The sequence below is a fragment of the Peromyscus eremicus genome, chromosome 9 (genome assembly GCF_949786415.1).
Source record: "Peromyscus eremicus chromosome 9, PerEre_H2_v1, whole genome shotgun sequence".
NCBI classification, from domain to species: Eukaryota; Metazoa; Chordata; class Mammalia; order Rodentia; family Cricetidae; genus Peromyscus; species Peromyscus eremicus.
This window is the reverse complement of record NC_081425.1, coordinates 65681275-65699500: the sequence shown is the minus strand read 5'-3', so window position 1 is coordinate 65699500 and position 18226 is coordinate 65681275. Positions and strand designations below refer to the sequence as shown.

At 42.0% G+C, this 18226-nt stretch overlaps 1 protein-coding gene across 2 annotated transcripts in view; it reads right to left on the bottom strand.

Moving 5' to 3' along the window:
- The window catches only part of Cenpj (centromere protein J), a 39664-nt gene extending 27772 nt beyond the window's left edge, over nucleotides 1-11892 (bottom strand). Inside the window, exons 1-4 of one of the 2 annotated variants that reach the window (XM_059273573.1) lie at nucleotides 11707-11892; nucleotides 8782-9273; nucleotides 8179-8302; nucleotides 693-983 (exon numbers count right to left, since the gene is read on the bottom strand). In XM_059273573.1, coding sequence (XP_059129556.1) covers nucleotides 693-983; nucleotides 8179-8302; nucleotides 8782-9213 — 847 coding nt within the window. In that variant the 5' untranslated portion in view covers nucleotides 9214-9273; nucleotides 11707-11892. Of the gene's footprint in view, nucleotides 1-692; nucleotides 984-8178; nucleotides 8303-8781; nucleotides 9274-10920; nucleotides 11134-11706 lie in introns of those variants that run through there. The other variant, XM_059273574.1, reaches the window with a different exon arrangement.
- Nucleotides 11893-18226: the final 6334 nt, after the last annotated feature.

Sequence of the window (18226 nt, the reverse complement as noted above, 5' to 3'; positions counted from 1 at the left end):
CTCCTCCCCCATCTCTGTCTCTCCGTCTCTCTATCAGGCACGCACGCACACAGAAGACAGAAGGTAGGGAAAATCCATCAGGAAAGCCAAGTGAGCTCCAGGAGTTGGTTACCATCGATGAGACCAATTCTCTGGCAGGAATGTGTCTCATTGCTGGGAACACAGAAGTACAGCAAAGACAACCCAAGTATTATAAGTAACAGTTCCCATCACAAACCTGTTTCTCACATGTCATAGCTGACCTGCAGGTTGTCAGCTCTCACCTGCCAAAGCTATCAGAAAGATTTTTTTTTTTTTTTGGTTTTTCCAAGACAGGGTTTCACTGTGTAGCTTTGCGCCTTTCCTGGATCTCGCTCTGTAGACCAGGCTGGCCTCGAACTCACAGAGATCCGCCTGCCTCTGCCTCCCGAGTGTTGGGATTAAAGGCATGCGCCACCACCGCCCGGCCAGAAAGATTTTTTTATCAACCCCAAACTCTAAGCTCTCCAATAATAATCCATGCAGAACTTGCTACCTTCCTCTTTGAAGACCCCATGCTACCTGTGAAGTCTGTAGCAGGCCTGAGTATCAATACTGCTCTCAGATCGTCAAATCCTGGCCCAGCTCAGGTCAGTGACCATGCAGAGGATGGAGGAAAAATACGAAGGTTGACCCTTGTCTTCGAAGCCTGATGACTCTATTATGGGACTCACCTGAAGGATGGTCACGGTTTTCTTCCTTTAAGTCAGTTATTCTCACATGTGCTTCTGGATATGGGGACTCATCAAACACATCAGAAGCATTTTTTGAAGTTAAGACAGAATCTTGATGAGTAGCTCTACAGAAATTGCTTTGTTCATCGGGTAAAATGTTGGAAGCATGCGGGTTTTCTTGGGTTGGATTTGCGTAGCTATGTGATGGCAGGAAGGGAGTGGCTTTCTCTCCCAAGGCTAAACTTCCTGGAGATCTATACTTCTGGCTCTGGTCATCAGGCAGTAGTGTACCTTACAGATGAATAAAGAAAAAAATCAACAAAGCTGAGACCATCCTACAATACTCTGACTTTTATGAAGTAGTGATCACTCACCCCATAAAGTAGTTTCCAAATAATAAAAGCATTTTTCTCCTTATTAGTACATTATTTAACAAAAGTACAACATTTTTACTCAAAGTAAACAAACGTCACATACTTTAAGGTTAGAGAACATTTATACTAGATTTTCTAGAGTGCAGACGGCACAATTGCAGCATGCCTAGCTCAGAAGTTGCCATTCCTAGGCATCTGTGAAAATGCCACGGCAGCTGTCAACTGTGTCCAGGGACAGGCAGGCACAGGAAGGAGCAAAGCAGTGCAGTGACAACCATCTGGGCTGTCATTAGCTACTGTGACTAGTAACTAGTCACCTCTCCTTCAGATCAACCCTAAAATTTTGGTATATTGGATAAAGAAATTATGGCTGACTTTGTAGTTTCTAAGTGTATGTTACTTTTGTCTATTTTGTTTAAGTCTCAGCCAGGCTGTATGCCTCTAAACATCACTTCTCAGAGGATGGACGGCATACCAGATGCTGTCTGCTATACCAGCCCTGAAATCCTGCTGCCTGCCCTGTTCACCTGATTGCCTCACCTAAATCTGGGATAAAGACACATGGAGAAGTGGTTAATAAAACAGTCACTGCTGCTGGGATGCAGCTCAGTTGGCAGTGTTGCCTAGCATGATGAGAATATGTTCAATCCCCAGCAATGCATAAAACCAGACATGCTGGTGGGTAACTTTAATCCCAGCACACAAGATGAGGCAGAAGGACCAGAAAGTCAATCATCCTCAGCTATATACCGAGTTTAACGCCAGCCAGGAATAAATGAGACCCTGTCTCAAAACCATAAAGTAATCAGTGCTGCCCATTCTGTGTCCACTTCACCCCCAGCCCACATCTAAAATGAGAAAGTCAGCTTCAACTTTTCATTATCCCTCCCCCGACCCACCCCAGCATCTAAATATTCTGGAGTGGCAGATATCCCAGCTAAATCTAATGAGTTCTTTGATAAAATATCCCAGGGCAGCTATTTTCAAAGTATAACCTAATGATCTTCAAGACCTTTCCAGGAAACCACCAAACTACTTCCATAAATGATCCGTTGCTAAAGCAATGGCAAACTAGAAAACTGCTGGAGTCTTAGTTCACGGAAGGACAGCAGTGTGTTAGCAGTCAGTGTTTGCCACCACTGTGCATCACAGTTTACAAATAAAGTTTTACTTAGAAATGCTGCAGTTGCCAGGTGGTGGTGGCACACACCTTCAATCCCAGCACTCGGGAGGTAGAGCCAGGCAGATCTCTGTGAGTTCGAGGCCAGCCTGGTCTACAGAGTGAGATCCAGGACAGGCATCAAAACTACACAGAGAAACCCTGTCTTGAAAAACTTTAAAAATATATATATATATATAAATAAGTAAATAAAATTTAAAAAAAAAAAAAAGAAAAAAAGAAATGCTGCAGTCACGCTTCATAGTGCCCAAAGATGCTCTGCAGGATGCTGAGGGAGCAAGGTCATCAACTGCCTGACCTGGTGCTGGGTCTCCTACAAAGTGGGACCACTGCTGCAATAGTGGAATGCCTGTTGGGCTTAACTAACTGTTTTCTTATTGAATTTTCAGCCTGCTTCACAGCAGGGAACTAGTTCTAATAATACTGTAAACCTGGTCAAAAGCGCATGCCTGGGGAGATTACAGGCCTTAGGAAGTAAACCTACTTACTACTGTTGTTTGGCTAACCGACTATTGGAAAAAGGAGAGCCAATTTTCTTTCTTTCTTTCTTCTTCTTTTTTTTTTTTTGAGAAACAGTTTCTCTGTATACAGCCTTAGCTGTCCTGGAACCCACTTTGTAGTAGACTAGGCTGGCCTCGAACTCAGAGATCCACCTGCCTCTGCCTCCTGAGTGCTGGGATTAAAAAGTGTGGGCCACCACAAAGGAGAATGAGCTTTCTTCAGGCATGTGGCCCCTGGTAGGTTGTCCCTGTTCCAGCAGATGGCACCATACTCTTGCATATACAAGAAACATTAATTAGACTCAAGTGAGCCATGAAGGGTGTGTTGGGTGGAGTCAGGTAGAGTGTGGGAATAAATATAAAAATATATCTATGTATATGTGTGTATGTATACATATATATGTGTATAAATATATATGTGCATAAATATATATATGCATGAAATTCTCAAATAATAATAAATTTAAGACCAGTCTGGTCATCACAGCAAGTTCCAGGCCAGGGGGGCTATAGAATGAGATCCTGTCTCAAAAAATAAGTAGATAGACAAATAAGCAAATAAAGGAATGTCCTCAAATAATATAAAAAATTAATTTTATTAAATCTCAAACCTTGAACAATGGCAATTATTCATAAATCATTCCTACTGCAGATCAAAAAGGGGCTGTGTAACTGAACTGCAGACTCACCTTACTCAGAGAATATCATTCTGATTTATGAGAATGAATGGCAGGCAAACCACAATTATTTAAACTTGTATTTTTAAACAGACATTTTCTCAAAAAAGAATGCTGTGACTTCAAAGAAAGCAGCTCATGGTACCTGATGCTAAACACATAATTTGTCCTTTCAAGTAAAACTTGTAATTCTGGGAAATGGCTACCACGGTGAATCTTGTAGCTTTACAGTACTTCAGGATTTTAAGATTGAGTTCATTGTTGTTGTTGTTGTGTGAGATAGAATCTCACTATGTAGCCCTGGCTGTCCTGGAACTCACTCTGTAGACCAGGCTGGCCTCAAACTCACAGAGATCTGCCTGCCTCTGCCTCCCAAAGGCTATAATTTAAAAGCATGCACCATTACACCCAGCTACATGCAATTTTTTGTACTGTGTGCAATCTGCCAATGTTCTGAAGACCTATATAAGTCAATGAATTACTATTTTCTGAATAACCATTGCACTAAGTCATATATTAAAAACAATATTCACAATGTCTAGATAGTCAATTTATTTAAAATGTGAAAAGTTCATAGATAAGGTTTTAGATTCCATGCTGGGAACAGCCACTAAGAAAAGACCACTTGCAGCCAGGTGTGGTGGTATATCCCTTTAATCCCAGTACTCAGGAGACAGAGGCAGGTGGATCTCTGTGAGTTCGAGTCCAGCCTGGTCTACAAATTAAGTTGCAGGACAGCCAGGGCGGTTACACAGAGAAACCATGTCTCAGGAAAAAAAAGAAAAAAAGAAAAAAAGAAAAAACCACTTGCTTAGCACACAAAGAGGAATATCCAAAGTTATCTGAAAAAGATATTAAGTACTCCTTTCCCCCTAATAACATAGCCATATAAAAGGAGACCAGATGTAGAAGTAAATGAGAATCAGCTGACTTCTTTTAATTCAAAAAAGATGTAGAGTCTTTCGGGTAGATGCCTAAAAGTGGTATAGCTAGGTCTTGTGGCAGATCAGTTCTCAACTTTTTGAGGAAACTCCACACTGATTTCCAGAATATAGCCCCACAAAGACACATAAACTAAAAGCTTGGTCACCAGCTGGTGACTCTACTGAGACATAACAGAACTTTTAGGAAGTGGAGCCTAGTGGGAAGAAATTAGGTTACTGGGAGTGTCGCCTTGAAGAAAACACTGCCTCCTAGCCATCATGAAGCAAGCAGCTCCTCCATCACCTACTCCCACCACAGCAAATGAAGCTGCCACAGGCCCACAGCATCAGGACCAAGCAACATGGGCTGAAACCTCAGAACAGTGAGCCAAAATCAACAGTTCTTGCATTGTTTATCTCAGGTATTACGTCACAGCAATGAAGGGCTAACTAACACCATAACTTACTCATAACTACATCCTTTACAACAAAAATTCTTTAGTATCTTCAATAATTTAAGAGTGCAACTGGGGAGAAAGGGAGAGAGAGATAGAAAATATGGCCATAGTACAATGAATATATATCATGAAAATGCCACAATAAACCCATTATCTTTAATGAAAGATTGAGAAGGCAGCAAATTAGACCTTGTCACAAAAAAGACAGAATCTTGAGACCACCAAGTCTGAAAACCAATCTCCTGTGTCAATAATAGAGTGTATGCTTAGCACGTACATGTCTCTAGGTCTAACCTCCAGGACCAAAATAAAAAAATGAAAATCAAATTATGAAATTCAAAATCCCATTGTGTCAAAGCTAAGTGTTCCAAACTGTATAGGGCTAGATCTCACATTAGTAACTGCAGTCTGCTCCTGTCATTCAATCATATCTGTACTTTACAGTAAAATGTGTCATAGCCTGTTATTTGAATTATCTTTGTTGTTCATGGATTCTACAAAGCAATTATAAACTATTCAATTATTTTAAGATAAGCTAAGTGTGGTGGTGCACTTGGGAGGTAGATCTCTGTACGTATGAAGCCAACCTGGTCTACATAAAGAGTTCCAGGCCAGCCAGAGCTACCTAGTAAGACCCTGTCCCTGTCCCTGACTCTTTATCTACCTGTCGATAGATCGATAGATATATGATTTAAAAAACCATGGGCTGTCTATATTTCTAAAAAAAAAAAAAAAAAAAGCATCCACATTTCTTATCCCACCCCACGCCGCCGACCCTCTTCACCTAGCCACACTTGGCACACTCATTGCCAATGTCTTTTTCTCTGTATTCTCAGTGTCCAGCACAGTATCTGAACAAAACAGGCACTTCCTGAACATCTAAAATATGTCTCTTAAAGGGTAGTGCCAAGAAACAAACATACTGCTCCAGATCACTTCTTTCAATTTGTGAAACATGATCCACTGGCAATGTTACCATCTGCCTTAGGGTTTCTATTGCTGTGAAGAGACACCATGACCATGGCAACTCATATAAAGGAAAACATTTAATTGGGGCTGGTTTATAGTTTCAGAGGTTTAGTCCATTATTGTCATGGTGAGAAACATGGCAGCATGCAGGCAGACATGGTGCTGGGGAAGGAGCTGAGAGTTCTACATCTTGATCCGCAGGCACACTGGGCGTAGCTTGAGCATATGAGACCTCAAAGCCCACCCCAACAGTGACACACTTCTTCCAACAAGGTCATACCTCCTAATAGTGCCACTCCCTATGGGCCAAGCATTCAAACACATGAGTCTACGGGAGCCATACCTATTCAAACCACCACCTCAGATAAAAATTTACACAAGTACTGGAGAGATGGCTCAATGGTTAAGAGCACTGATTGCTCTTCAAGAGGACCCAAGTTCAATTCCCAGCACCAACATGGCAGCTCACAACTGTCTGTAACTCCCGCTCCAGGGATCCAACACCCTCACACAACATACATGCAGGCAAACCACCAATGCACATAAAATAAAAATAAATCGCTTCTCGGCCTTTTGGCTAAGATCAAGTGTAAAAATAAATTATTTTTTAAAAATTTACACAAGTAGGGCTGGGCTGGGAATATAGTCTAATTGGTAGAGTATTTGCCTAGCATGCATAAAGCCCTGGGTTCAGTCTCCAATACTGAATAAACTGAACATGGTGGTATACACCTGTACTCTCAGCATTTTGTTTGGTTGTTTGTTTGGTTGGTTTTTTGTTTGTTTGTTTTTGGGGTTTTTTGTTTTGTTTTTGGGTTTTGTTTTGTTTTTTTTCAAGACAGGGTTTCTCTATGTAGCTTTGGAGTCTTTCCTGGAACTCACTCTGTAGCCCAGGCTGGCCTCGAACTCACAGAGATCCACCTGCCTCTGCCTCCCAAGTGCTGGGATTAAAGGTGTGTGCCACCACCATCCGGCTAATCTCAGCACTTTGAAGGCACAGACAAAATGAAAAATATCCCTACTACTCACACTAATAAGCACTGATGATATGGAACTTGCTTGTCCTCAGTCATGACTGAGAATGTTTTTGTTCCTATGGAATGAGATCAGAAAAGCTTTCAAACCACTGCTCCAGGTCAATTTCAATGCTGTTTTCGCTGGTTTGCTCCGGATGCCTTCTGTTAACAGATGCAGCACACAGGAGACCACTTTGATCTACTACCCTAGGAAACACACGGCTCTGCAATCAGGCAGAATTGGCTCTACAGTTTTACCATTGTAGCCCTGAATAGTTTCCATGCACAGAGATCTACCTCCCAAGTGCACCACCACACTTAGCTTATCTTAAAATAACTGAATAGTTTATAATTGCTTTGTAGAATCCATGAACAACAAAGATAATTCAAATAACAGGCTATGACACATTTTACTGTAAAGTGCAGATATGATTGAATGACGGGAGCAGATTGCAGTTACTAACCGAGATCTAGCCCTATACAGTTTGGAACACTTAGCTTTGACACAATGGGAGCCTGCATGGGATTGACTTAGGTCCTAGGCTCTCTGCATATATGACACAGTTGTGTAGCTTGCTCTTCTTGTGGGACTCCTAACATCGGGAACAGGGGCTGTCTGACTCTTTTGCCAGCTTTTGGGACCCTACTCCTCATACTGGGTTGCCTGCTCAGCCTTAACACAAGGGGAGATGCTTAGTCTCACTGCAACTTGTTATGGCATACTTTGTTGATACCCATGGGAGACCTGCCCCTTTCTGAACAGAAACGGAGGAGGAGTGGGGAGCAAAGCAAATGTGGCTGGGGGCGGGGCTGGACTGAGAGGAGAAAGAGAGGGGAAACTGTAGTAAAATCAATCAATTAATTAATTAATTAATTAATTTTTTAAAAAAAAGCCACAGAGGAGCAAGTACTCCTCCGTGGCCTCTGCATCAACTCTTACCTTCAGGATCCTGCCCTGGCTTCTCTAAGTCATGGATTTATAAGCTTTAAGATGAAATTCTTTTCCTCTTGTGAGTTTGAAGCCAACCTGGTCTACATAATACTGGGATCAGAGAGGCTCCCTAGCATTCTGGAATGTACGTGCCATGCTTGAAGGCATTCTCATGTACACATGGTGCTGGGGGCTGAATCCAGGGCCTCACACATGCTAGGCATGTGCTCACTGAGCTACATCCCCAGCTAGCACTCACTGTTTTGGGGGGAAAAAAAGCTAGGAGAAGGAAAGCTAAGTTATGTGTAGAGTTACTGGTGTCCAGCTACCTGGTCCTGAAGAAGCTAGAGTTCCCTGTGACAGAGGAACGTAGAAATAATCTGCCAAGCAATTAAAGGTAAGCAGCATTGTAACTCTGTCTCACTGTATTAACTGAGGGCTGTGTACAAACGACATACCTGGAAGCATGTGCTGCCCAGATACCATGATGAGCAGCTTCTCCTGCTCCTCCATGAGCCTCTGCAGCTGTTCCAGCTGCTGCCTCTTCAGCTGTTCCTGCTTCTTCTGCTGTATTTCTTTCAGCTTTTTAAATGTAAAATCAAGTAATATTATACTTCACGACACCCCTTATCATTTATCTTAATCCCTTCATCCTCCCTTCCCAGATCAGCCCTGGTAAATAATTTCAAAAAAAGACATTTCCCGCCCGCCCCCCATAAGTAAATTTGCTACAAGAACACTAAAATCTAATTTCTTCTAAAGGGAACAGTATCGGTATCTCAAATAAGAAACGGGGAAAGCGACCCCTTCCAGTCTTACAAGGGGATGGCTATACCAGGACATCAAATGTTTTCTGATAGTTGGTCAACCATTTCTGACTTCATTTTTACCAAACAAGTTGGCAATTTAAAACCATGAATTTACCTTAACTGCTACATCCTGTATATGTGTATCAAACACATCTTAACGTTTCACATTAGACAGAGGACAAAACGGGAAGACAAGATAACCAATAATACAACACCTATAACAATACAAACATCGCTCGGGCCAAACCCTACCTGTTCCAGTTTTTTAAAAAGCAGGTTCTTACTAGCCACTTCTTTGAGTTCACTCGCAAGATCAGGCATAAAGTCGTTTTTGTTATCTTCCTGGTATCCAGGGGCATCCTGACATGACACCATTGGTTCCTTTTTAACTAGAGGAAAGACTGCATAGGCTTCAGAGTCTTCTGACTGTAGTTTATAAAGTCCTCCAGCCTCCAACTTCTCTTCTTCCTGGAATGAACCCTCTTCACTACTAATGCTGAAGCTGTTGGAAAAGCGGGTGGCTTTAACCGGGAAGCTGGAAGAGACATTTGTAACTGCTTGTTTCTCGTCTTCCAAAGTAGGAAATCCTCGATTCAGTATGACCCCAGCCCGAGGACTGGTCATCCACTGGGTTAAGAAGTTCTGCCCAGTGTTTAATTCTGAAGAGGTTGGCATCAGGAACATTTCAGTCTAATGATCCTTTTAAACACTGGGAAATGCAGAACACCTACTGACTTTCAGCACCTGTAAAAAAAAGAAAGCCAACAACGAGTCTTCATTAAAACTTACAGATGCACTGCCCAAAGTAGCCCAAGCCTCAACCCAGCTCGAAAATTAGTAACAACTGCACAAATGATTGTAACAGGGAGTGATAAGGTGGGTCAGTGGTAAAGATGCTTGCCACCAAGCCTGATGGCATGAGTTCAATCCCCAGGTCCTACATGGTAGAAGAAGAGAACAACTCCTACAAGCTGTCCTCTGAACTCGGCATTCTCGCACAGCACATATGCAAACGTGTGCAAACACGCAAACACACACACACACACACACACACACAATATATATATATATATAGGCAAGCATAAAAGAAAAAGACTTTAATGAGAAAAGCAACTGAGCAGTAAACTGCTTGGCTGATTTGAGTTTTACCCTCAGAATCTAAATAGATCAGAAACCTCAGGACACTTACGATCTAATCATTTAATTAGTAAGATATACACATGCTAGATCAGTTAACCTAAAACTATAGGATCTTAGATACCCTTAAGTTCTTCAGTTTCAATATAAATATATATATATATATATATTTATATATATATAAATATTTATTTATATATATATAAATATATATATATTCAATATAAATATATATATATATATATATATCTCAAGAAGGCACAGCCAATGTCAGGTACCATTATACACTTACTGTTTTGCCCATTTGGGGAATTGAACAAAAGTCATCACACTAACACCATCCTTGAACTAGGTTTTTACTTCGCCCTGAAATCCCCCCCTTTCCCAATCACCTCTTCTAATACTCTTCTCCATCTCCCACCTGATCCTTCATGTTCCCATCCCTAGTCCATCCACAATGCATTGGCTTTGTAAATGCTCAAGAAGTGGAGAGAATCAGGTATTAGAGCATAAGGCAGATGAGAAAGCAAGAAGGTGCCAGGCGGTGGTGGCGCACGCCTTTAATCCCAGCACTCGGGAGGCAGAGGCAGGTGGATCTCTATGAGTTCAAGGCCAGCCTGGGCTACAGAGTGAAAGGATTTCCAGGAAAGGTGCAAAGCTACACAGAGAAACCCTGTCTTGAAAAAAAACAAAAAAGAAAGAAAGAAAGAAAGAAAGAAAGAGAGGGAGGGAGGGAGGGAGGGAGGGAGGGAGGGAGGGAGGAAGGAAGGTAGGTAGGTATAGTGGAAGAAGGGTAGCCTGGGAGCCTAGGGCGTCCTGTGGACATAGGTTTAATCACACACACACACACACACACACACACACACACACGGGAGAGGTACGCACTCACACAAAGAAATAAAACAGAAACCCCAGAGCTGGAGAGATGGCTCAAGGTGGGTAATGTGCTTAAGCCTGAGCTAGTGCCGGAACCTCCACACATGAGCCATGACATGCACGGTCCAACACAAATCATAGACACAATACTTTAAAATAGTAATCATTAGACAAATAAGAAAAATCTAAATTTAGAAAGTAAACAAACTGTGAAGTCACTCTGTAACGTGAAAATAGTCAATAACTCCCTACTAGACTGACAAAAGTGTAATGTTGATTTAAGGCAGCATCTTAACACTGTCTTTACACACACACACTCTCTCTTTTTTAAAGGACTAAAACGTCTGTACCTTACTATGATCCTAAAAATATACTTACTGCCATTTTTAAGCATAGAAATACTGAGTCACAGTCGGGCACTGGGGATGCACAGCCTTAATGCAGTACTCGAGTTGGAGGCCAGCTTGGACTACATCAAGTCCTTGTCTCCGGAACGCCAAAAGTGTTCCCCCCAAGTCTGCTTTTTATTACTAATATGAAAGCCTTGGTAAACCACAAGTGATAAAATGTCTAGAACAGTATATAATGTAAACACAGACATTAAAATCTGAAGTACACAGCATCTGTTCATGTTAATTATTGCCATAATTACACATCGATAAAGCTGTCTTTAAAAATACAAAAATTTAAAAAGTCGACTAATTGAAAGGTTGACATCTTTAAAGCTATCTGGACAAAACATAAAATATCTGCACTGGAGGCGGAGGAAGATATAAGGGGGCAATTCAGACCCTGAAAACGTTCGGCTGACAGGTCCGCCTCCCCACAAAACACAACTCTTCTCGAAAGCCACAAAGCTTTTGGAGAAGCCCGGATGGACCCTGAAGGACATCAAGCGGCACCATTACACCCGGCCCGGCGAGACAGTGTCCCCAGCGCGCGTCACCGGAGCCTCTTGTCGGCCTCACCCGGGACAGGAACACCCACAGCCCTCCCTTGAGGGGCGATCTCCCGGGTGCTCGGAAGAACAAAGCGGGTTTAAAAGCCCCGGAACCACCGCCGCCCGCCGCCGGCGCCCGGCCCTCCGCGCCACGCCAGCCCGAAGCCCGAGCTGGCCTCTCAGGAACCGGACGGGATCCTCCGCTCCTTTCACCCCCGAGTTACCGTTCCGCGGAGAGCCAGCGGTTCAGACCACTCCAACCAATGATACAGTCACCATCGAGTAGCCGCGGCATTTACGAATGAGCCGCCACAACCACCGCGGCGGCCAGAACCCCGCCTCCTCGCCTGGCCCCGCCCAGTCCTGCTCCGATGACTCTTGGGAAGTGTAGTTCCTACCGCCCCTGTGAGCTTGCGCGCAAGCCCCTCGGGCACACGCAAACTACAACTCCCAGCATCACCGCCACAAACGTTGCTAGGGGATGCGCTTTGCGCGCTCTTTTGCGGCGGGCACTGGTCAACAGCTAAGTTGTTCCGGAGAGTAAACCCGTGCAGTCTTGACATCTGCTGTAACAGAAGGCGTGACCCCGGGTGCCAGGAACACGGAAACTCAAGCCTAACCTAAAGATGAAAGGTTTGGAAGAGTTTTGCTGCCTTCACTTTTTTCTTTGGATTGATTTGACTTAATAAAGGCCTGTTTAAAAAAACAAAACAAAACAAAAATGACTTTGTTTGGTAGGGTGATTAAGTGAAGATAACCGTGGAAAAATTCACTCCGAAAATAATCATCTATTATGTGGGTAATAGATGGCTTGACAAATTGTTCATTCGGTATTTAAATTTTATAGGGGGCTGAAGAGATGGCTCAGTGGTTAAGAGCACTGACTGCTCTTTCAGAGGACCTGGGTTCATGTCCCAGCACCCACATGGCAGCTCACAACTGTCTGTAACTCCAAGATCTGACATCCTCACACAGTCATACATGCAGCAAAACACCAATGCAAATAAAATAAAAATAAATTATTTAAAAAATTTATATAGACTACTAAAAGTGCAGATATTAAAATATGTGGAATACTGAAGGCAGATTTCACTATTTGTATTGCCACCAGAGGGCTTCCAGAATACAGACATGACCCTTTAATATAGAAGCCACAGTATTTCATGTTACCACAGTGTACAGTCCTGGATTGAACAACACTGTAGATTGAATAGCATCTATTTTTTTTAAGATTTTGTTCTTATTTTTAAGTTATTTCTACTTTATGTGCATGCATGTTTTTCCTGCATGTAAGTATAAGCCTCACATGTGTCCCTGCTGCCTTCGGAGGTCAGAAGAGGGCATCGGATCCCATAGACCTGGAGTTACAGATGTTTATGAGCTACCATGTAAGGTTTAGAACTGAACCCCGTCTTGGGCAAGAGCAGGAAGTGCTCATAACCACTGAGCCATCTCGCCTTCCCTTCTCCTTCCAACCAAGCAGTATCGTTAAAGAAATCACAGGAGGGCTAAAGATGTAGGTGAGCTGATCAAATGCTTGCCTAGTGTCTGCTGGGCCTTGAGTTCTTTCTCCAGCATGGCATAAAGCAGAATTTGTGGCCAGTCTCCAAGGTGGAGAAGGTGAATCAAAAATTCAAGGTCATCCTCCAACATATAGTGAGTTAGAGGCCAGCATGGAATATGAGACTATCTGAAAAAGAGATCAAGAACAAAATTGCCCTTTATAACTGTAACTGGCTCAAATAAACCACTACTATTAAAGATAATTAAAATTTAGCATAGAGGCCTCAAATCTGGAGACTTAGGAAAAGGTTTTCAGAGATCTGTTTTGTTAGGTTACATCACAGAAAAGGAAACCAAAGCCCAAGAATGTTGGGGAATATTATTCTAAGGTGTGTTACCTTTGTTTATGTTGTATTTGTTTAACTCTGTGAAGCTGTGATACGTTGTCGGTCTAAAATACCTGATGGTCTAATAAAGAACTGAATGGCCAATAGAGAGGCAGGAGAAAGGATGGGCGGGGCTGGCAGGCAGAGAGAATAAATGGGAGGAGAAATCTGGGAGGAGAGAGGAGCAAGAGAAGTAGCAGCCAGAGAAGGAAGAGGACTCCAGGGGCCAGCCACCCAGCTACACAGCAAGCCATGGAGTAAGAGAAAGATTTATAGAAGTAAGAAAATGGGAAAAGCCCCGGGGCAAAAAGTAGATGGGATAATCTAAGTTAAGAAAAGCTGGGGTTGGGGATTTAGCTCAGTGGTAGAGCACTTGCCTAGCAAGTGCAAGGACCTGAGTTCGGTCCTCAGCTCTGAAAAAAAAAAAAACAAAAAAACAAAAACAAAAGAAAAGCTGACAAGAAACAAGCCAAGATAAGGCTGGGCAGTTGTAAGTAATATTAAGTCTCTCCACGTGTGATTTATTTGGGAGCTGGGTGGTGGGCCCCCCAAAAACAGCCAGAAAATCCCCAACAACACAAGACTTCCAAGATCACACACTTATGATGCTGAACAGAGAACAGAGCTCAGTGGGTAGCAGAGCCCTTGTCTAATATGCTGGAGGCCCTGGGTTCCATCTACTAGCTGTAATCAATCAGCCAATAAATTAATTTAAGATGCTGGACAAGGGCTCAAATGGTCTTCACTCGGCCTGAAAGGATGCCCAAAAATCATTTTCTTAAAATGTGTGTCTTTAAGGGTAATCACAATATCTCCTACTTTTTCTGCCTACATTTTATTCTGTTATATGATGTTTTGATTGTGTTCTGACAAATAAAGCTTGCTTGGAGTCAGAGGGCCGAGCTAGCCACTAGCTGACCATAGAGGTTTGATGGACTGTAGACAGAGAGGAGACAGGAAGTGGTGAGGCAGGGCCGAGAGAAGATCTTGGCCCTTTTTGAGCAGAGGAACGGTAGAGATAGGAAGCAACTGGCGGCTGCTCCCTGTTCTCTCATCTTTCAGGTTCTTACCCCAATATTTGACTCCCAATTTTTTATTGCTAAAGATTGATTAATTAATGCTTCATCATTCTCTATAGTATGTTATGCCGCATTGCCACATTACTTGTTGACTGATGAATTTTATCACACTCATCCTCTCCCTCTCCCTCTCTCTCTCTCTCTCTCTCTCTCTCTCTCTCTCTCTCTGTCTCGTGATCCTCTTGCCTTTACCTCCCAAGAGCTAAATCACAGGTATGTGCCACAATACATGACTTCACACTCAAGTTTAAACTAGATACTAAGTTTCTAATATATCAGCTAGGGCTACACAGAAAAACCCTGTATTGAAACACCACCACCTTCAAAAAAATATTCTAATACGTAAGTTATCACCTGAAACCTACATTTAAAAAATAGTAGGGTACAGGCATACACCTGTCATCCCAGCACTTGTCAAAGGAGGCAAGAGGACTTCAAGGTCATCCCTTGAACAGCTACAAACTGTTGAGGTGTTTTGAAATATCTAATTATGCTAAACTATAATTGTTGGTGGTGGTTATTACTCTTTTGGGGGGCCTGCCACCCAGCTCCCAAGTAAACACACATGGAGGCTTATTCTTACTTATGAATGCCTGGCCTTAGTTTGGCTGTTTCTTGCCAGCTTTCCTTAACTTAAATAATCCCCTCTATCTTTTGCCTCGGGACTTTTCCCTTTTTCTTACTTCTGTAACCTTACTTTGCTTCTTACTTCGTGGCTTGCAGTGTAGCTGGGTGGCTGGCTGACGTCCTCCTCCTCTAGCTATTTCCTTCTTTTTCTCCTCCTCTTTGCTTCTTTCTCTCCTCCCAGATTTCTCCCCCTATATATTCCCTCTGCCTGCCAGCCCCACCTATCCATTCTTCTGCCTCACTATTGGCTGTTCAGTTATTTATTAGACCATCAGGTGTTTTAGACAGACACAGTAACACCGCAAATGTAACATAAGCAAAAGTAACACACCTTAAAATAACATTCCACAACATTTCCCTCTTTTTGTCTAAAAAAAATGAAAGGGTTTTAACTTAAACATAATACGACTATATACAATAATAATTATCAAGTAAGGATTACATTCACAATATTCTGTCCATTTGTAGTTGGCATATTCAGAGAAAATAATGCATTATCTATCCTATCTTAGTGAATACAAAACTTTACACCTAATTTACTTTCTATCATAACTAAAGAAAACTGCAACTGTAACTATTTAGTCTTCAACTCCATCAAAGACTCAGAAGGATGTAATATTATTTAACAGCAGAGACATTTGGCTACCTGGACAGTCACCCAAAGTTCCTCTGCAATGTTGGGGCATCCGTCTTTAGTCTACGGGCCCAAAATATCTGGCAAACTTTTTAGTGAAGCAAGAAATCTGGACTATCCTGCCTTGTATTGGCAAAGTTCATCAGTCACTTTCTTCTGTGTCCTACAGAATATCTGGCAGATTCTTCTGTGAAGCAGGAATGTTGGACTGTCCTGCCTTGTTTTGGCAAAGTTTATCAGTCATTTTCCTGTGTGTCCTGCAGAATATCTGGCAGACTCTTCTGTGAAGCAGGAATTTTGTAGGACTGTCCTGCCTTGTTTTGGCAAAGTTCAACAGTCTTTTCCCTGTGTGTCCTGCATGTCCAGTCTGCACAGCACATTGTCAGCAGTCAAATGCAAGAACAGTTTCTTTGCCCAGTGGCTAACCTTGCCACAGTGAAAGCAAACTCCATAAGGAGTTTCTTCAATGCCCATCATCTCTGAAGTAAATTGATGCTGCCAGGATCAGATGTATCTCATCGTCAAGAAAAACCCTATGTTAACAAAACATTTTTAAATGCTATATTCTGTAGATCTTTGAAAGGGTTGAAGACCATATATCTACCTAAAATATATCTCTATATGATCTGGAAAGCATACCTAACATATCTACAAATTTGACTGTTATAAATGACTAATGACTAACCTATATGTTTCCTGATTATCTTATATAGTTTATAATTATAGCTTTCAAAAACTAGAACTTCACCCTACATTTCCAAATGAAGTGTATAAGCAAAATACCACAAACAAAAATAGAAACATACATACAGTATTGTAACAAAAATAACCTTAAAATTTTATCAATATATAGCCAGGCAGTGGTGGCGCATGCCTTTAATCCCAGCACTCAGGAGGCAGAGCCAGACGGATCTCTGTAAGACTAGCCTGGTCTACAGAGCAAGATCCAGGACAGGCTCCAAAGCTACACACAGAAACCCTATCTTGAAAAAAGAAAGAAAATTATCAATATACAAAAATCCTTTAAACAAGAGTGGAAACATATATACAGTATGTTATTAGCAAAAATTACCTTAACTTTGTATCAATATATAAAAGTCCTTTAAACAAGAGTAGAAATATATATACAGTGCAACAAAATTAACCTCAAATTTGTATCAATATTCCAAAATCTATGCCAATGCAAAATATCTGAAATTAATAGTTGTCTTTTTATCCTACATTCCCCTAAGTTTTAACAAACATAACCCACAAAATACCCAAAAGCCTCCCATACTCCATTTGGGAATGTGGGCGTAGTTTTCTCCATACTGCTTCTTGCTGTCTGTGGATGAAGCATCTTTAGGGTCCCAGAGAGAAAACTTTAAGATAATGACCAAGTCCTGGGAAAACGAGCATTAACCTTTGCTGATAGATATCACCTGTCAAGATTCAGGAGGTCTTGTCTGATCAAACCTGATCCATAATAACCCTGAAGGAATCCACAGCCTCTCATCTCCAGTGGGAACAAAACTCCAACACATTTTTTATTTCCATTTGACAAATATATTTTTTGACTTTTTAAAAATTAAGGCATTTCTAAAGTATATAGGCTGACTTATTTCAACAGTCCCTCTTTCAATTCCAGGTCTCTTTGCAGCTGTCCTTTGCTTTTCAACAATCAAAAAATTCAAGATCAGCATAATAATGTACAGGATCCAGACTACCTGTGTATTTCCCATCTTATGTGGCTTTTTTTTTTTTTCTTTTTTGAGACAGGATTTCTCTGTGTAGCCATGGCTGTCCTGGAACTCACTCTGTAGACCAGGCTGGCCTGGAACTCGCAGAGACCTGCCTGCCTCTGCCTCCCGAGTGCTGAGATTAAAGGCATGTACCACCACCACCTGACTAAATTATTTATTTTTCTCTTATGTGCGTGGGTGTCAGGTAGAACTGGAGTCACAGCTGTGAGCTGCCATGTGGGTGCTGGGAATTGAACCCAAGCCCTCTGGAAGAGCAGTCAGTGCTCTTAACCGCTGAGCTATCTCTCCAGCCCCAGCTTTTTTCTTTTACTCTCTCTTTAAAGACTTTATTTTATAAACTATTCATTTTTTTACTATTACTATACCCTTTTCCTTTTCTTAAGCCTAAGCACCTTGTTAACCACACTGTAGCCTGTTTAGAGGTTTTTCTGTCTGGATCTCTTTTACTGCATGTCTCTAGTCTTTTTTGACGATACTAGCAAACCTTAGACTGATGAAGTACACCTGGATCCTGTGTGCGCCGTTCTCAGCTGGCTCAGCCTGCTTCTTGGGTCGTGAAAACCAAGCGTGAGGGGCTGGAGAGATGGCTCAGAGGTTAAGAGCACTGGCTCTTCTTCCAGAGGTCCTGAGTTCAATTCCCAGCAACCACATGGTGGCTCACAACCATCCGTAATGAGATCTGGTGCCCTCTTCTGGCCTGCAAGCCTACATGTAGACAGAATATTGTATACATAATAAATAAATAAATCTTTAAAAAAAGAAAAAAAAAGAAA